Source organism: Spea bombifrons, chromosome 9 (assembly GCF_027358695.1).
Source record: "Spea bombifrons isolate aSpeBom1 chromosome 9, aSpeBom1.2.pri, whole genome shotgun sequence".
NCBI lineage: Eukaryota > Metazoa > Chordata > Amphibia > Anura > Pelobatidae > Spea > Spea bombifrons.
In genome coordinates, this window is record NC_071095.1 from 33,641,539 (window position 1) to 33,662,797 (window position 21,259).

General features: G+C 43.7%; 1 protein-coding gene across 8 annotated transcripts in view; it reads left to right on the plus strand.

Annotated features, from left to right (window-relative positions):
• GPHN (gephyrin) overlaps nucleotides 1–21,259 on the plus strand; it is a 330,342-nt gene that overhangs the window by 151,471 nt on the left and 157,612 nt on the right. For 4 of the 8 annotated variants that reach the window (XM_053474851.1, XM_053474856.1, XM_053474853.1 and 1 more), the window contains one exon: nucleotides 15,069–15,110. The exons of the other annotated variants lie outside the window; for them this stretch is intronic. In XM_053474851.1, coding sequence (XP_053330826.1) covers nucleotides 15,069–15,110 — 42 coding nt within the window. The remainder of the gene's footprint in view (nucleotides 1–15,068; nucleotides 15,111–21,259) is intronic. 8 annotated transcript variants of the gene reach the window in all.

Consider the following 21,259-nt stretch of genomic DNA (forward strand, 5'->3'; position numbering starts at 1 on the left):
TGGGCTTTAAGGAAAAGTGGCCAGAAAAAAGCCATAGACTCCTCAAACATATGTACGAAGGTACTCTGGTCAGATGAGAGTATAATTGAGCATTTTCACCATCAAGGAAAACGCTATGTCTGGCGCAAACACCTCTCACCAACCCGAGAACACCATCCACATGGCGGTGGCAGCATCATGCTGTGGGGATATTTGTCATCGGCAGGTACCGGGAAACTGGTCGGGATTGAAGGAATGATGGATGGCATTATATATACAAGGAAAATTCTTGTAGGAAACCTGTTTTTAGTCTTCCAGAGATTTGAGAATGGGATGGAGTTCACCTTCCAGCAGCACAATGACCCTAAGCATACTGCTAAAATAAACACTCAAGTATTTTAAGGGGAAACATTTACATGTCTTGGAATTGCCTAGTCAAAGCCCAGACTTCAATCCAATTGAGAATCTGTGGTATGACTTAAAGATTGCTGTAGACCAGCGGAACCCATGCAAATTAAAGGAGCTGGAGCAGTTTTACCTTGAAGAATGGGCCAGTGGCTTTTGCTGCAAAAGGTGACCCTACAAAGTATTGACTTTGCAGGGGTGAATACTTATGCACACTGAGGCTTTATGTTTTTTTTTCTGTATTTCTTGTTTCATTATAAAAATATTTTGCACCTTCGAAGTGATAGTTGTACTATGTAAATCAAATGATACAAACTACAAACTAATTTTAATTCCAGGTTGTAATGCAGTAATGCAGCAAGGAGGGGGTGAATAGTTCTTGGTATACATCACTGCCAAATATTACCCTGTGTTTAGCAACTTCTACTGAGTACAGTGATCCAACCCATGGATACATTTTGCCTCGTTTGGGACTAAAAGGCCATAGTTTGGAGATGCACATTTTTAAATTTAGAATTTTGACAAATCTGGTCATCCTGCCTCTTGTGGAACATATTTGAACACAGCCAATTCAATTTACCACATCAAATCATATACCGTATTTGCTCTATTATAAGACGACCCTGATTATAAGACGACCCCCCAAAATATGAATATTAACTTAGGAAAAAAAAAGCCTGAATATAAGACGACCCTAAAGGAAAAAAGTTTTACCAGTAAATGTTAATTCATGTAAACTATTTTTTTTTTAATAAAAGCTATGATTGACAAAAATTGACTTATATCAACCTGTCCCCCAGTTACGCACATATGGCACTGTGGCCCATGATATGCCTTTTAACCCTCTATATGCCACTGTGCCCCATGGTATGCCTTTTGACCCCCTATGTGCCACTCTGCCTCCAGAAATGCCTTATACCCCTATATGCCACTCTGGCATTTAGGGGGTTAAAAGGCATATTATGGGGCAGAGTGGCATATAGGGAGGTATAAGGCATTTCAGGAGGCAAAGTGCTCTACTAAATGCCCGCTTTACGCCACTCTGCCTCCTGAAATGCCTTATACCTCCCTATATGCCACTCTGCCCCATAATATGCCTTTTAACCCCCTAAGTGCCAGAGTGGCATATAGGGGTATAAGGCATTCCAGAAATGCCCTATGCCCCCATTTAACACACACACACACACTTAGCGGTGCTTCCAATTTCCGGGGCAGTGGGTTGACGTCTCCTTCCGCTGCAGCCGGAAGGAGGTGGAGTTGGCAGCGGGGGTTTGTCTGCGTCCGTCGCGCATACCTTCCCTGGCTGTCAGAGATCAGAGTTCCCCGCACCGGGGTTGCAGATTTTTCTGCAATCGCAGTTTCTGCCTAGAGAATCACTCCGTGGGAGTGATCGTGGGCTTGTGGGCGGGTTTAGAGAGGCTGTGCTGTCTGCCCAGACTCCTGGGCAGAGAGCAGCAGCGCCCCCACGATCACCACGATTGTGGCGATGTGGGGGCGGTTTTTGGAGGAGACGTACCTGGTACGTCCTGGTCTACCGGTGACCGGTAACCAGGAAGTACCAGGTACCTCCCGGACCCGAAGGGGTTAAAGGGGTCATGATGGATTCATGGGGAGACTCCTTGTCTGTCTGCCCAGTCCCCTTTTATATCTAAGTAACCCTATGCTTATTGGGGCACAGGGTGACCAGAAGACCTAGTCTGTGATCTCTCTGTGACGGATCACAGTGCTTTTTGGACAGTTAACAGAGGGAGAGTCCAGAGCTTTCTGGTGACACCTGGCTTGTGGAGTAGCTTCAAAGGGAAATCTGGGTTTTGTACCTTTTTCCGCCTGGGGGAAATGGTTTCAATCGCCCTGGAAATCCTCGCCGGATGCGTTTCCATCGGCACCTGGTAAATCTTTAAAGCTATGTCGCTCAGAGCCCCAACAGGGCTATATTTGGACTAGAGGATCCTTAGCTACCAAAGGTTGTGGTGGAGCTCTCTTGGGAGGACCAGGAGGGGCATGTTTTATGTTTCCCAGACTGTGTCTCCACAGGGGGTCCTAGAGTCAGGGGGATAATCCTATCACCTCAATGTATTGTTTGTATATTCCCCTTGCTGGACTTGAAGGAGGACTTTCCCTTACAAAAAAATTACTGCAGTTTTTTGTACATGCAGTATTACTGCACTTTTACTGCAGTATTACTGCACATTTACTGCACTTTTACTGCATTTGTACTTCACTGTACTGCAGTTTTACTGCAGTTATTTTTGTACGGAAGTGCAAATGCAATAAAGCTGCAGTATACTGAAGTAGGTTTGCAATATAAAAAAAAAGTGCAGTAAATGTGCAGTAAAACTGCAGTACAGTGAAGTACAAATGCAGTAAAAGTGCAGTAATAATGCAGTAAAAGTGCAGTATTGCAGTTTTTTCATGTCCGAAAAACTGCAGTAATATTTTTGTAAGGGTTGTGTTTTTCTGTTGTATGTTAATTGTGTTTGCTGTGTATAAATAAGTGTATATGTGTCAAATAAAGCCAGTTCTGTTCTCACCTCAACACTGGTTCTTTCTGAATGAAGCATTGTTTGGCGGGTGTACCCAGTCGGGTTACAGGTCGTCCCGTCACGCTGTGTACCTACCCTTAGTAAAGGAATGTTTTCTGCACTCGATAGTTTGTCAAATTTAAACAAATACTTAAATTTGCAAATTGTTTATTCTGTTGTGCGCATAGTTGATCTGCACATACTTTATCATTAAACCCCTTCACGGCTTTAAAATGGCTTCAATCTCTGGCATCACTGCATTTACAGAAGCCTCAAGAGTAAGGCCCCCCAAAAAAACATAACCCCTATGACTATACTCCTCTGTCCTTAAAACAGCCTGCCTGTGCCACCTCTGCCCTTTTAGCAGCCTGCCTGTGCCACCTCTGCCCTTTTAGCAGCCTGCCTGTGCCACCTCTGCCCCTTAAACAGCCTGCCTGTGCCACCTCTCCACCTATACAGCCTGCCTGTGCCACCTCTGCCCCTTTAGCTGTCTGCCTGTACCACTTCTGCCCCTTTAGCAGTCTGTCTGTGCTACTTGTGGCCCTTTAGCAGCCTCCCTGTGCCACTTGTGGCCATTTAGCAGCCTGTCTGTGCTAACTCTGCCCCTGAAAGAGCCTGCCTGTGCCACCTCTGCCCCCTAAACAGCCTGTCTGTGCCACATCTGCCCCTTTAGCAGTCTGCCTATGCCACCTCTGCCCCTTTAGCAGTCTGCCTGTGCTACTTGTGGCCCTTTAGCAGTCTGCCTGTGCTACTTGTGGCCCTTTAGCAACCTGCCGATGCCACCTCTGCCCCTTAACAGCCTGTCTGTGCCAAGTCTGCCCCTGACAGATCCTGCCTGTGCCACTTCTGCCCATTTAGCAGCCTGCCTTTGCCATCTCTGCCCCCCCTAAACAGCCTGCCTGTCCCATTTTCGCCCCTATATATTCACTGACTGACTCATTTATTCACCCATTGTCAGGTTCGGGAACCCGGTATGCAGGATACCTCACAACAGGCAAGGGCAGATAGTTAAACACAGAAAAGTCCGGTAATCAATAGCCAAAGGGTCAGAATTGGAGAAATCAGTGTAAACGATAATCAATAGCCAAGGGGTCAGGATGGGAGAATTCAGCATAAACTATAATCAATAGTCAAGGGGTCAGGATGGGAGAATTCAGCGTAAACTATAATCAATAGCCAAGGTTGGCGTTGGTGGATACTCCGGTGAGTCGCTCCGTTGGGGTCTTTGCTGAGGACCCTGACACCCATTCATTCTACATTCATTCTTACATATTTTGCAGATTTCATTGGTCCTGGGGCTGGCCGAGCATCACTGGGGCCGTGCAGACGTCTATGCGGCCCGGGGGCACCTAGCGCCTGGCCCTCAGCTTACCGAAGTGGCGCCCGCACAATGTGTGGGGAAATTCTTTCTTCCCTCGCAGGGGAAGCAGGAACCTGGGCAGGAAGAGAGTTTCCTCACACAGTGTGTGATCTCCACACAGTAAGCTGTGGGCCCGCGTTAGATGGCCGTCGGGCTGCATAGACATCTTCTCACCAGGCACACCCCTGACGAGTGGCCCCTCCTTAGGTAAGCTACTGGGGGCTGTTGAAATACATCCACATTTCTTTTAACATGCATTTAACATGTACTCATTGTACAGCACTGTGGATTACGGTGGCATTATATAAATAAATTAACACAGATCTGGTACTGATCTCTCTTGTGCACTGGATACAATTGACAACCAGAAAAAAAAGCTCACAAAATATAAGTCCAATGTATAGCTAATTATCTACAAGGTCCTTCCAAATGGAAGTACCTTGCACACGAGGGTCCAATGTGGTTAGATATATTTAATTATATGCCGGTGCTGGGATACAAGTATAAGAGGCTTAGTGTGCCAGTCAAATCTCCTTGTATACCAGCAGTGGCATATCAATAAATATACACTATATAGACAAATGTATTGGGACATCTTACCATTACACCATTACACCAACAGGAACTTTTATGGCATTGCATTCCAAATACATAGTCATTGATATGAAGTTGGTCCCTCTTTTGCAACTACTTCTGCTTCCACTTTTCTGGGAAGGCTTTCCACAAGATTATGGACTGTTTCTGTGTGAATTTTGACCCATTCATCCAATGGAGAATTTGTGAGGTCGAGCACTGATGCTGGACGAGAAGGTCTGGTTCGCAATCTCTATTCCTGTTCATCCCAAAGTTTTTCGATGTCCAACATGTCTTTATGGACCATGCTTTGTGCAATGGGGCACATGGTTGAAACTTGGTAAGCTGAAGCATTAAGCTAACTGGAAGTAGCCCCATACCATTATCCCTCCTCCACAAGAACTGCAGTGCAGTCAGACAGGTAATGTTCTCCTGGTATCCATCAAACTCATACTCGCCCATCAGACAGAGCAGAGTGATTTGTCACTCCACTAACACATTTCCACTGCTCCAGAGTCCAGTGGCAGCGCTCAATCCAACACTTTACATTGCACTTGGTGATGTGAGGCTTGTATGCAGATGCTCAGCCATAGAGACCCATTCAATTAAGCTCCCGCCACACAGTTTTTCTGCTGATAATAACGCTGGTAGACGTTTGGAACTCTGCAGATATAGAATCAGCAGAGTGTTGGTGCTTTTTACGCACCATGCGCTTTAGCACTTGGTGACCACGCTCAATGACTTAATGTTTTCTTCTGCTTCATGACTGAGTAGCTGTTGTTCCCAAACAATTTCAGTTTCTAATAATGCTGCTTGCAGTTAACCGTGAAATATCTAGCAGGGGTAAAATTTTACGAACTGATTTATTGCTAAGGGGCATCCCATCACAGTGCACGCTTCAAAATGACCCCTTTTTTTCTCAGATGTTAGTAAATTCAGACTGCATGTCTAGGTGCTTGATTTTATACACATGTGGCAATGGATCTGAGAAAAACCTTAATTCAATAATTAAGAGGTGTGTCTACCCTCATCGGACCATTTTGTGCAAGTAAAATAAAATCATTGCTAAATGGCAGCGGCAGGTGTTTTAAAAATAAACAAAAAGTATTTTTTGTTTGAAAACGTTTTCAGTTGGCGTTTTGATGTATATATATATATATATATATCTTCACTTTCTATACAACGTTTTCAAGACAATGACAAAGGATACTCACTCCGAGTAAATGTATCATTGAACATGATACTTTATTTCTATCATTAGTTTGTTTGCCCATGGCACTACAGCTAATTATGTTCCCCAGCATTTATCCCTCTGTTTCTCCTCCTATATATTTTTTCATTGATATATATATATATATATATATATATATATTAGTATTTTGCAAATGTTTTAGACAGGTGTGAAAAGGTGCTGTAAAGTAAGAATGTTGATGGTTTATTTATATTATTTGACAAAATGCAAGGTTAGTGAACAGAAGAAAAGTCTAAACCAATATTTGGTTTGACCACCCTTTGAATTCCAAACAGTTCTTGTAGGTTCACTTTTACAAAGTGAGGGATTTTGAAGGAATATGGTTAGGTGTATGATTAAACGATTATACCAAATAGGTGTTAATAATCATCAATGTACTATGTAGGTTGAAACACAATCATTAACTGAAATAGAAACATGTAAGAGGAATAAAACTGAGTAAGTTTGCAGAAGAAAGTTTAATGTTAAAAGTCATACACCATGGCAAGATTGAGCACAGCAACAAGACACAAGGTAGTTATACTGCATCAGCACGGCCTCTTCCAGGCAGAAATTTCAAGGTAAGTAGATATTTCCAGATGTTTTGTCCAAGCTCTTGAAAAAGCACAAAGAAACTGGCAACATTGTGAACCATAGACACAGTGGTCTGCCAAGGAATCTTAATGCAGTAGACGAAAGGACACACTATGTTTACTTTCCTTTGCAAAGGGGAATCCAGCAGTGCCATCAGCTAAGCATTGGCAGAAAACGGTGGGACCCTGGTACACCCATCTACTTTCAGAGAAGCTTTGTCGGAAGTGGTCTTCATGGAAGACTTGCGACTAAAATGCTGTACGTTCAACCTGGAAACAAGGACAAACAACTCATCTATTCAGAAAAACACAGGAACTGGGGTGTAAAAATGACAGCAGATGCTCTGGACCGATGAGTCAAAAGTTGAAATATGTGGCTGTGGCAGAAGGCAGATTGTTTGCCGTACGGCTGTTAGAGGTATAAGAATTAGTGTTTGCTGGCATAAGTGAAACATGGTTGAGATTCTTTGTAAGTTTGAGGCTGCATTTCTGCAAATGGAGTTGGAGGTTTGGTCAGAATTAATGGTCTCATCAGGGAGATATCTGGTTAGCCCCAAATTTGTTCTGCAAATGAATATGCATGGGTGTGGTATAATAGGGCTTTGTATGATATAATAGGTATTCTGAGTGTATTTTTTAGCTAATATCTCCAATAATAAGTAGATGGCTTCACAAAGTGGGAAAGCAGGTGTCGGGTAGGTAATGCAAAAAGACAAAAAAGTATAGTAAAGGTGCTCAATTAAACCCAAAAACAGAGATCACCCCTTCTTACTGTACAATGAATATAGAGTGAGCCACAAAAAATGATATGATTCCAACGCCTACAAATTATAAAGTACTATAATAATGCTAAATAAAAATCTTGTAATTTGATTTATTTACTAAAATTGCTTTATACAAATTTGTATACATATTCAATGTTTAAATATTTCTATATATAGCATATATATAGTATTCTATTTATAAGCATTTATATGCACTCAAATACGACGCAGTCATATAACTAATTTTTTTGTATATGACATGGTAATAAGGCCAAACAGGTGATTTAATTTTAACTCAAAGATATATCCTGTGAATACGGAGACTATGTTTGTCAGCACTATGAGGAAGCCTGATTAGCAGATAAAATCCGTCAGTGATTATAGCAATCACATATCCAGGAAGTAGAGGAAGCACAAAACAATTTCCTCTATATGAAGCTATGCCCCCCAGCTGTCCCGATTTAGGGTCTCTGTCCCGCATTGCAGGGGTAGAGGAAGGAAGGGTGAGGCGAGAACGATACCTCAGGTGCAGCTGGGGGGGGGGCAGCCCCCCGATCAGCAGCTGCAGACTAGCTGGGAGATTGCAATCTCCCTCTAGTCGGCTCAACATTAGGGAGCGCGAGGTCTGTCACCTCGCTTTACTACTCCCTAATCACTACGCGCCGGCAAATAATGCTGGGCACGGGGATATGACATCATCCCTGCGATCGCCAGCAATAGCCGGCGCGTAGTGATGAGGGAGTACTAAAGCAAGGTCTGAGTTGACAGACCTTGCGCTCCAACTGCAGGAAACAGGATGGAGGCAGAAGGATGGTGGAAGAGGTAAGAGATGGGGAGAGAAGGGGGTAAGGGCAGTGTATGTGTTTGTGTGTGTTTGTAAGCTTGTGTGTATGGGCCGGTGTCTGTAAGAGCAGTATAGGTATTTGTTAGCGGGGCGACTCCTAGCAGTAAATGTAAAAACTGACACTGAGCTTCACTAGAGATATTTAGTTTATATTGATTCCTGTTTCTGACCTCTGGCTTGATTATCTCTGTTCCTGACCTCTCCTATCCCGACCTATTGGCTTGTTATATGGACTTCGCTGCTCTCTCCCTCCCTGACTTTCGGATCAGCATTGGACTTCGCCTTGTCTACTAAACCTTCCCTCCTGGAAGGTAGTCTGCAAATTGGGTTTATCACCTTAATTCCTACAGCCTGACACAATAACTGAACCGCTATGGAACCCGCAGGTTTGGCTGACACAATTGCACCTTCAGATGCAACAAAACGCTCCTACTGATCAAATTCCCGCTGTTCCACCCTCTGCCGCTCACCCTGTTGTGGAAGGCGCTACAGCTTTAGATCCTCAGTTCCCCTTGCCTGAACGATTTTCAGGGACCGGAGCAAGTATCGTACGTTTATAACATCCTGAGAGATCCTGTTCCGTCTGAGGCCACGAATCTATGCTACAGACTATATTAAAGTGCACACAGCCATCTCCTTGCTCTCAGGAGAACCTCAACTCTGGGCACATCATCTACTTCACAGCAACAACAGTTTACTGACCTCTTGGCGATCCTTTGGGAAGCTTTAGACGCTCTCTCTATGACGATCCCTACAGAGCCTCCTCTGCAGCTACCACCTTACGTACCTTAAAACAAGGTCGGCGTCCCGTGAAAGAATATATCACGGAATTTAGACACCTGGCTCTGGAGTCTAATTGGAATGAGCCAGCACTACATGACCAATTTCGCTGGGGCTTGTCTGAGGCCATCAAAGATGAACTTTCACAGACTTCTATACTTTCATATGCCTTGTGACTCAGATCGACAGGAGACTACGTGAGAGATGGTCTGAACGTCAGACCTCTAACTCCAATAAGTAATTTGCATAGAGCCCCAGCTCCTTCTTCCAAATAGGTATTGTACAAGGCCCCCTCTCAGTTGAAGAAAGACAATGGCGTAGAACTTTGAATCTGTGCATGTACTGTGGCAAGGCTGGCCACCGGTACCAAGAATGTAGAGCCCGTGCACGCTATACCCAGGGTAAGGATTCTACTCCTCTACTTAATACATATTCCGGAAGACGCCCCTGCTTGGCCCCTCATTTATCTGTTTCTGTCTCATTACAGGTCTCAAACCTGAATCCATCTGTCTCACTCAGACCATATCTCTCCAAGAGATTCCTCCTCCTTACCGTCAGTTTAGAGAGGTCTTCGAAAAGAAGAGTGCCGACAAATTACCTCCTTCCAGACCTTTTGATTGTCCTATTGATCTCCTTCCTGGTGCTGCTATTCCCTTCGGTCTTATTTACCCCCTCTGTGAACCTGAACTCACTACCCTCATGGATTATATCGGAGATAATTTGGCGAAAGGATTCATTCGGCCTTCAACTTCTCCTGCTGGAGCTGGTATCTTCTTTTGCTCCCCCCTGATATTCCCGGGTTATGTTATCGACACGACACGGCTATTATTACCGTTACAATCCTTTCACGATACACCGGCCGCGGGTCACGGAGGTGTTAAACAAACACTTGAACTTATTCAACGTTTTTTCTGGTGGCTTGAGATAAAGAAAGATGTGGCAACTTTCGTACCTGTGCCCGCTCCAAAAATACTCACAAAAGACCAGCTGGGCTACTTCAACCACTTCCAGTTCCCGCGAGACCCTGGACTGACATTACGATGGATTTTATCACGGACCTTCTTCTCATAATCAGTCTACCATAATGGTAGTGGTTGACCGCTTTACCAAAATGGCACATTTTGTTCCTATCAACCACCTTCCTTCCGCCTACACAGCCTGCCTGCTAACATAATCTCTGACTTTGGCTCCCAATTCACTTCTCGGTTCTGGAAGGCCATCTGTGCACAATTTCATATTCAACGATCACTTTCTACGGCATTTCACCCACAAAGCAATGGTCAGACAGAACGTACCAATGACACACTTCAACAATACTTACGCTGTTTCACTACTTACCTTCAAGATGGCTGAATACGCCTACAATAACCATATGGTTTTCATCCCACCATGCTCCCGGGCTCCCCTATTTCATGTGAAGTACCTTCGTTTCTGAACACATTGGCAAACTGACTTCAACATGCTGCGAGAGACACTAAGAAGGACACAGTTATGACACAAGTTCTTTGCTGATCGCCACCGTTCTGATACCCCTAGGTTTAATCCAGGCCCTTTCCTGTCTCCCGCCTTATATCTCCCGTGGCAGTTGAACTTCAGTTACCTGGCACTATGACTATTCACCCAGTGTTCCATGTCTCCCTCCTTAAACCATGGACTGCGAATCCTTATCCTGGTCTGTGCCCTCCTGCCCCCGTCCTAGTTAATGACATTGAGGAATACGAAGTTGGGAACATACTGGACTTGCGGCGTCATCGTGGTTGTGTTCAATACCTTATTCGTTGGAAAGGGTACGGTCCGGAGGAGAATTCCTGGGAACCAGCCACTGAGGTTCATGCTCCAGATCTAATATCTCACTTTCATAGACACCATCCTGGTCATCCCGATACCAGTGGATTCCTGAATAGAGTAGGCGGGGAACGTGCGTCGACGTCATCCCGCACGGGGGCGGGGCGACCCCCTAGCGGTAGATTTAAAAACTGACACTGAGCTTCACTCAGTGCTCAGTTATTGTGCTTGCTAGAGCTATCTGGCTTTCGCTGCCGTGTATATTGATTCCTGTTTCTGACCTCTGGCTTGATTATCGCTGTTCCTGACCTCTCCTATCCCGACCTATTGGCTTGTTATACGGACTTGTACATGTATGTGCGTGTGTGTGTAAGGGCAGTGTACATGTATGTGCGTGTGTGTAAGGACAGTGCACATGTATGTGCGTGCGTAAGGGCAGTGTACATGTATGTGTGTGCGTAAGGGCAATGTACATGTATGTGTGTGCATAAGGGCAGTGTACATGTATGTGTGTAAGGGCAGTGTACATGTATGTGTGTGTGTGTGTAAAGGCAGTGTACATGTATGTGTGTGCGTAAGGGCAGTGTACATGTATGTGTGTAAGGGCAGTGTACATGTATGTGTGTGCGTAAGGGCAGTGTACGTGTATATGTGCATGTAAGGGCAGTGTATGTGTATATGTGTGTGTAAGGGCAGTGTATGTGTATGTGTGTATGTGTTTATGGGCAGGTGTGTGTAAGGGCAGTGTACTTGTATGTGTGTGTGTAAGGGCAGTGTATGTGTTTGCGCGTGTGTGTGTGTGTAAGGGCAGTGTATGTGTGTGTGTAAAGCAGGGCTCGACAAATCCCAGGCACCAGTTTCCCATAGGCATCTTTGTCACTAAACATGGGACTATAGGAAGCTATTTAGTGACAAAGATGCCTATGGAAACTGGGGACAGACTTAGTTAATGGGATTAATTAATGGTAATTAAAAGTATGCACTGGTGCTTTTTAGTGTGGGCAAAGTGCTGGGGCAAAGTGTGAGCGCTGGGGCAAAGTGTGAGGGCTAGGGTAAAGTGTGAGACTGTGAGTGCTGAGGCAAAGCGTGAGTGTAGGGCAAAAAAAAGTCCTGGCTCCTAACTTTTTTAGCTGGCTCCTAGATTTAAAAAAATTTGTCAAGCCCTGGTGTAAAGGCAGTGCATGTGTATATATGTGTTTATGGGCAGATGTGTGTAAGGGTCCTGGGAGGGAGGCTAACATTAGCCTTTTTTCATTTAAAAAAAATCTCTGCTGCTGTGGATCACTCTTTCAATGATACTCAACCAAAAAAAAATGTTGTGACCCTCCCATGGGACTTCTCAGCAAGACCAGAAAGAACCAACATATTGTTGTGTTTCAGGCTATATACCGTATTTGCTCGATTATAAGACGACCCTGATTATAAGACGACCTCCCAAAATCTGAATATTAACTTAGGAAAAAAAGAAAAAGCCTGAATATAAGACGACCCTAAAGGAAAAAAGTTTTACCAGTAAATGTTAATTCATGTAAACTATTTTTTTTAATATAAGCAATGATTGAGAAAAATATTTTTTTTGTTTTTATTTCTTGTATTTTCCAACCTGTCCCCCAGTTACGCACATCTGCCCCCAGGCTTGCCACTCCAATATGGCACTGTGGCCCATGATATGCCTTTTAACCCTCTATATGCCACTGTGCCCCATGGTATGCCTTTTGACCCCCTATGTGCCACTCTGCCTCCAGAAATGCCTTATACCCCTATATCCCATTCTGGCATTTAGGGGGTTAAAATGCATATTATGGGGCAGAGTGGCATATAGGGAGGTATAAGGCATTTCAGGAGGCAGAGTGGCATTAAGGGAGTTAAAAGGCATTGTATAGAGCACTCTGCCTCCAGAAATGCCTTATACCCCTATATGCCACTCTGGCATTTAGGGGGTAAAAGGTATATTATGGGGCAGAGTGCCATATAGGGAGGTATAAGGCATTTCAGGAGGCAGAGTGCTCTATTAAATGCCCCCTTAACGCCACTCCAGAAATGCCCTATGCCCCCATTTAACACACACACACACACACACACCCTATACCCCCATTTAACTAACACACACACACTCCCTCTCTCTCTCTCACCCCTCTCAGCCCTCTCTTAACGGTGCTTCCAGCCGGGGCAGCGGGTTGACGTCGCCTTCCGCTGCAGCCGGAAGGAGGTGGAGTTGGCAGCGGGGTTTGTATGCGTCCGTCGCGTATACTTTCCCCGGCTATCAGAGTTCTGATCTCTGACAGTCGGGGAAGGTCTACGCGACGGACGCAGACAACCCCCGCTGCTAGCCACACCTCCTTCCGGCTGCAGCGGACGTTAGACGTCAACCCGTTGCCCCGGCAACACAGCAGGAAGCACCGGTAAGTGTGTGTATGATGGGGGGGAGACAGGAGGATCCAGGTCCCCTGCAGCGGTGCGGGGGATCTGGATCTTAGTCTCCTAATCAGACCTCTATTTGAGGTCTGATTAGAAGACGACCCCGATTAGAAGACGAGGGGTATTTTTCAGAGTATTTGCTCTGAAAAAACCTCGTCTTATAATCGAGCAAATACGGTATATATATATATATATATATATATATACACACACACACACACACACCGTATTGGCTTGGATATAGGCCGCACCCGAATATAGGCTGCACCCTAAAAGTTTGGTGCTTTTTTAAAGAAAAAGTTTTGTAATAGATATGCTGCCACTCTGTCCCCCCCACCCCCGAGATATGCTGCCACTGTCCACCCCCCCGAGATATGCTGCCACTGTCCACCCCCCCTCCGACATATGCTGCCACTGCCCCCCCCAGATATGCTGCCACTCTGCCACCCCCCGACTTACCAGAGCAGACTCCCGGGTGTCTTGCGGGGCCGGCGGGGGGACAGCTACGCAATGCGCGTATACAACGTCCGGTGCCGGCACTCAGCTATTGCGTAGATGTTCCCCGCCGGCCCCGCAAGACACCCGGAATTCTGCTCTGGTAAGTCTTGGGGGCAGAGGTATAACGCATCGTGCGGACGTTCACCAGTTGCGGCGACGCGCGTAAACAACCTCCGCTGCCGGCACGTCTGCACGATGTGCTTTAACAATCTGCCTTGCCGGGACTCCCCTCATGGAAAGTGCTGGCAGGGGAGGCTGTCTGAGCGTATCAGAGAGTAGGATACGGGTCCCCTGCACCACTGTGGGGGATCTGCATCCTAATCCTTCTGCGTGTGTGAGTTGAAGGCGGTGCACTCACCACTTGTAAGCACAATCATTTTAAAAATATTTTTGCTTTGAAGTAAAATATATATATCTTTTTATAGGATGTGTTGAGTCTTTCACCTGCAAGCTTTATTACTAACGCTTGATGAATTCATTATATCAGCATACTATCCTCCATTTTATGTGAGTGATATTCTATGGGCTTGTTTAGTTAATTTATATATACAAGTCACGCTATGTTATGGTGTATCTCATTTTGTATGTTAATTGAAATATCATGGAATAATTTTGAAGATGTCCTGTGATCTGGACAGGAGATTTTTATGTAGCATTATTACATAATTATTTTATAAATTTTTATGTTTAAATCACTTTGGTGTGGCTCACCCTATATTCATTATTTGCCTAAGGCAGATAACCCCAGCAATAGCATTTTAGATAGATTGCAGAGGGGGTGGGGTCTAGGCATAGGTATACCAACCAGATGGGTGTTGCAGTAGTCCAGACAGGCGATGAATGAAAACTTACATGAATCTGCTAGTGCCTTTGGTTGATACAGTTTAAACACACTTTAATACCTGAGATATTGTCGGTTCCAGTTTATGTTCCTGAAATGCACCAAACATTTGTACTAGGAATGTATGATTTTGCTATTTTAATACTCTTTAAAAATAATCGTAAGTGTTGCATGCAAATGCAGAAATAATTTTATTTAGTCTTGTTGTGTAACTGTGGTGCTTGCAAATACAGAAAGTATGTTATGCCTTTGTTTGTAGACAACCTTGTGACTCAATAAATGAATTAACCTATGTGAAAATCTATATATCTGTTTATTCAGAGATTGAACTTCAATTGTGTTGTCTGTGATTATAAATGAAACCTCTGCTATTGTGTTTCTTCTTGACCGCCTTTATAAAAATCTTTCTAAAACTTTTCTGTTAGCACCATTCCTTATTTAACAGTGTTTTTTTTTTCCCTCACTGCACAACCAGGCTCGGCTTCCTTCCTGCTCATCCACCTATAGTGTTTCGGAGGTATATTTGCACGTGTTTTTTTTTTTGTTTTTTTTTTTTTTTTTTCTGGTCTTTATTAACTACTCACATGCTCACCTCCACCTCCACGTGTGTTTTGCCTTGAATTGTGCACAAGTCAGGACAAAAATCCAGTATAAAAATGCATGCTCACCTTGCACTTGTGATATTGTTTAAAAATCACTGTGACTGTCTATAAATATTGTATTGTAGACTCATATCAAAATCACACAGACATTATCACCCACTAAAACTATTATTACATATGAAAGTTTTCTTGGTAAAGCTGTATATACTAAGCTAATCAGATTTTTGTAAATTAAATCTGAGTATGATTATAAATACCCCTGTTTTATCTGTGATATAAACAAAACAAATAATTGTATCATTCAGTATCACTTACAATGTTATATCACTTATTATTGTATAACTATAAGTAAATGCATTTAATACCATTTGAGCCCTAGAGTCCTAGCTACATAGAAGATACAATAGACACTCAGCTCCTTGGACTAAGCAATTCCTTTCAATGATTGCTTAACAGAATGGCCTGTAGTGTAGTAGTATTGCCTGTCCATTGCTTCTCTTAACTGAAGGAAGCTTGGCATGTTTAACGGTACATGCAAGACCTTCATTAAAAATTGATTCCTTGAGTTAAAAGAGAAGCCTCCTGATCAGTCTGTCTGTTTATATATGAGAAAATGTATCCCAAATCCTGGCCAGAAAACCAGCTGTCCCGGATGCCGCAAGGGTAACGCTTGAGTCATCCAGATGCAATGCCTCTGCATATGTGACATCAGCGCAGAGTGCAAGCTCTGACCTTGCCCTCAGCACCGTGTTCAGTTACTGCTCTATATAAGGCATAATTTCAAACAAATGTTTAACCTGCATACATCTAACAAGTAGTTCTTACATACTTATTTGCAAAAAATGAATTTGCCTGTTTAATGTGGTTATATAACACAGAGCTTTGGAACCATTCAGCTAACTGTGGGAGCCATGGAACTAGGCCTGGAGTTGCTAGAATTTAAAACAAATTAATCAGACACTTGAGATGTTTATCACATATGAACACTGGAGTAATAGCAACCTCCGTATTTATTATAAAAATCAGGCAATAAAAAAGATACCATATCCTGTGCATCTTATCAAAGCGTGTTGTCACTTAGTACCAAGGCTATGGCCAAGTAAGCAAAAGAGTGTAAAATATCCTTAGGAATTCAGTATCATGGGAAATAACCCAGATATGTAAACATTTAACTTTTCTACACATAGACGTATACTATATATATATAACTCTCTCAAAAGATGGTCAGCACTCCAGGTCTCCAAGTCTTTATTCAAACAAAGTCAAGTCGACGTTTCAGTCATTGCTGACTTTCATCAGGACATACATTTGAAATAAAACAACCGCATTTTTATAGTAAAATAGTAAGAGAACTCACCAATCTGAAGTGAATGGGTGTGTGCCAAAAGTGCGCATGTGCATGATAACACCGTGCATACCCGGTAGTGCAGTGTAACATTATTCTGTTCCGGTTACTATAGTAACACGGTTTATTAAGTCTGTAATGTTTTAAGGTGATCAGAAATGTGAAATATGTTCTAAGGCTCCTAAGAGCTCATTGTATTAAATTTAAAGTGCTATAATGTGCAAACATGATCGGGGACTAACTTTAGATATTATACATATTTACAATGTGCAGTGTAATCAATATAAGTCTATTTGCTAGACATACTATCAAAGAGTGCTGATAATGTACAATTAAAGTGAAATGTGCAAACTGCAAATGGTGCAAATGGCAAATGTGCCAAATTAAAGCTAGTGCAAAATTTAAAGTGACAGTACAAGTATGTTCCCAAGTCTTAACCCCTACCATAAACATTATATACTTTTATTATTAAAATACATAAATAAATCACATTAAAAACCATGCATGTCTGCAGATGCAGCACTAGAAGGTGCCTGCAACTGCATCATGCAATACCAACTCACTTTAAATCACCAGTGAGTATTATTTTTATTTTTAAATGGACAAACCAGTGGAATTTCGATCCACCAAGGTCCCTAATTTAAATATGCCTAAATATAAGGCATTTCTTAATAATTTGATATGTCCATTATTAGCAATTGAAAATAGTTCCTTATTCTTGTATATATATCTAGATTCAACATAAAGACAGTATAATACGCAATTTAACTCAGGATACATGGGTATCTATTATTATAGCACCAGATGCCACAATTAGACCATGCAAATCTCTACTGGTATAACTCCATCCATGTAATACAAATCATCATACTATATGATTTTGCACAGTATTCACTAATATGTTCTAATATTACTAAAAGGGCTACAGTCACACACAGGGTTCTACGCCCTAAGTGCCTACTCACAAAGCCTAATGCATAAAAGCATAGGACACTGACTATATACAGTTTATGAGATAAATCATAAGAAGGATGGATGTGCTAACCATCTTTTGAGAGTGTTTTGCATGGAAACTGCCGGTTACTTAGCACCAGGTTTAAACATTTATAATGGTGTGCAATGGACTTTGTGAGTAAATATATATATATATATATATATATATATATATATATATATATACCGTATTGGCTCGAATATAGGCCGCAGTTTTTCCCCCCACTTTAAGTCTTTAAAGTGGGGGTGCGGCCTATATTCGGGGTTTAGCGCCCGACGCCCGGGACATGCAGTCCCGGGCGCCGGGCAGGCAGCGGGGTTAGGATACAGATCCCCCGCAGCGGTGCAGGGGACCTGCATCCTACTCCCCGATACACTCAGACAGGCTCCCCTGCCAGCACTTCCCACGGGGGGGTGCCGGCACGGGAGGTTGTCTAAGCGCATCGTGCGGACCGTCCGCACGATGCATTTAACCTCTGCCCACCCCCGACTTACCGGAGCAGACTCCCGGGTGTCTTGCGGGGCCGGCGGGAGACATCTACGCGATACGCGTATGCAACTTCCGGTACCGGCATCGGAAGTTGCATACGCGTATTGCGTAGATGTCCCCCGCCGGCCCCGCAAGACACCCGGGAGTCTGCTCCGGTAAGTCGAGGAGGGGGGGGCAGAGGAGGACAGTGGCAGCATATCTCGGGGGGGGGGGGACAGTGGTAGCATATCTCGGGGGGGAGGAGGACAGTGGTAGCATATCTCGGGGAGGGAGGACAGTGGTAGCATATCTCGGGGGGGGGACAGAGTGGCAGCATGTTTTTTTTGGTGCTTTTTTAAAGAAAAAAACTTTTTCTTTAAAAAAGCACCAAACTTTTAGGGTGCGGCCTATATACGGGGGCGGCCTATATCCGAGCCAGTACGGTATATATATATATATATATATTGTGGTAAAGTGCAGGGTGTGGTTGCTGATGGCGTATACATCCCCCCTAGGTTTTGGAGGGTTTGGCATGATATGTAGCCCCATTATTATGACTATATATGGGCCCCTGGGGTAGAGCATACGGAGAGTAGGGCGGGCCGGTGCTCCACCCCGCAATTTACATACACCTGGAGTGTAAGAGAATCCAGGCCAGGCCCTTGAGAAATCTTGTAAGCGGCCATGAGAGATAGAAATCAGAGGAGATGATAGTAGGAGATCATTGGATGAGCGGAGAGACCGGTTAGGAGTGTATTTAGAGATGAGTGAGGAGATGTAGGGAGGGGAACCACAGTGAAGGGCTTTGAAAGTAAGAGTGAGGATTCCTGAAATGCCTTATACCCCTATATGCCACTCTGCCCCCTAATATGCCTTTTTACCCCCTAAATGCCAGAGTGGCATATTTCTGGGGCAGAGTGGCAAGCCTGGGGGCAGATTGCATAACTGGGGGGCAGGTTGGAAAATAAAAGGAAATAAAAAAATATGTATATATTTCTCAATCATAGGTTTTATTTAAAAAAAATAGTTTACATAGTTCACATGAAATAGCATTTACTAGTAAAACTTTTTTCCTATAGGGTCGTCTTATATTCAGGCTTTTTCTTTTTTCCTAAATTAATATTCAGATTTTGGGGGATCGTCTTACAATCGAGCAAATACGGTAATAATAAACTGTGCCTGATTAATTCACCAAGACTGTGGCTTTAATACCCTAGAGGACCATGCTGTTTGCAAGGACTTGGTACCCTGTGTGGGTGCAGGATCACAATATATATATATTATTACATTATTTCAAGGTTTCATATTAAACCATATCCATGCTAATACACTATATGGACAAAAGTATCGGGGCATCAGTTTCCACTCTTCTCGGAAGGCTTTCCGCAAGATTGTGGATCGTTTCTGTGGGAATTATTGCCCATTCATCCAGTAAAGTATTTGTGAAGTTAGGTACTGTTCGAGTGCATCCCAATGGTGTTCAGCGGGGTTGAGGTCAGGGCTCTCTGGGGGCTAGTCAAGTTATTCCACACCAAACTCACTTTACAGAACATGTTTTCACTGTTCCAAAGTCTAGTGTCGGTGTGTTACACAGCTCAATCCAAAGCTTGGTGAGGCTTGTATGCAGCTGCTTGGGTTTGGGAACCCATTCCATGAAGCTCCTGCCCCACAATTGTTGTGCTGATATTAATGCCAGCGGAAACTTTTCAGCTATGATATAAGCACAGCGTTGGTAACTTTTACACACCATGTGCACTTGGTGACACTGCTCTGTGACTTTACATGGTCTCCCACTTCATGGCAGAGTTTCTACTGTTCCTAAACGCTTCTGCTTTCCAATAATACCACTTAGTGGGAAATAATTTCACAAACTGATTTATTGCAAAGGTGGCATCCTATCACAGTACCACACTTTAACTTACTGAGCTCTTCAGAATGACCCATTTTTTCACAATACAGACTGCATGGCTAGGTGCTTGATTTCTAACACCTGAAACACCTGAATTTAATAATTAAGAGGTGTGTCCCAATACTTTTGTCCATATAGTGTATTATTTATAAGGACATGTGCCTGGACTTGTTTAAACTCTCTCATATGTTGGGCAGTTGAATATATTAGTGCTTATAAATATGTAATAATCGTATAGATACGTATACATAGATTTCTCCCTCCTTGTCTCCCTTTTACAAAGTGGAGACCTGCCTGCACTGTGTGCAACGTTCCTGCTGCTGCCTTTCTACCACGGCCGCCTGGACACCATCCACCTGCTTCATCACCTCCTGTAGCTAAGCAGGGAGGCAGCTTCCCTGGTTCCTGGAAGTTATTTATAATGGCCATGGCGGGGTTTGTCAATCTCTGCCATACACTAACGTAGACTTACACTCTCTAACACCATACAATGACAGACACGCTAACATTCTATGCTCATGTACACAGATGCTAACACCATACTCTTAATACACACACTCTAACGCTATATGCTGATATACATATTCATGCTAATGTTAACTGTTATACACATGCACACACTATCCAACAACACTCCCACACACTGCATAACACTAAATAACTACAAACAAACACTATACATATAAACACACACTGACTCTGGTGCTAAGCTATTCCCACAAACACACACATACACTACTCTCCCTTCCTCTCACCTCATGGAGACTAATCATGGCACTGCCATCGTGAATCCTGCACCCTATGCTTTCCTGCAGTGAGCCTCCTTGTATTATGGCAGCCCTGGCTGCCACTGTAGTCCTCTTCCACTCCTCCATGGTGGATGCTAGAGACCTTGTGCTCCCCCATCTTCCACTTGAGGGCAACCGGGACCATAAGAGCCCTGCTGCTTACCTGTGGGAGGGTCTTTTGTACTCCACAGAGGAAGCGGAACTCAGCAGAGTTCACGTGACATCACATGACTGCTCCAGTCCTGCTTCCTCTGTGCAGTACAAGAGAACTCAGAGGGAGGCTGCCCCCCCTGCTGAAATCTGTGAGCGGCATCGAGAGAGCTGCAGTGCAGGTAAGGGGGTGGGGGAGGGTGTTTGAATGAGTTTGCGTGATTGAAGGAATTTGTGAATGAATGAATGAATTAGTGTGTATATGATGTGATAGCATGGATGTGTAAGTGCTGGAACCTAGGCATGATGGGACTGTGATTGCTGTTAGCAATCACATTCCTATCATGCCAAGTCAGCCAGTACATGCTGAAACCTGGCTAGCTGCCCCCCTTGTGTATTGATGCTGCCAG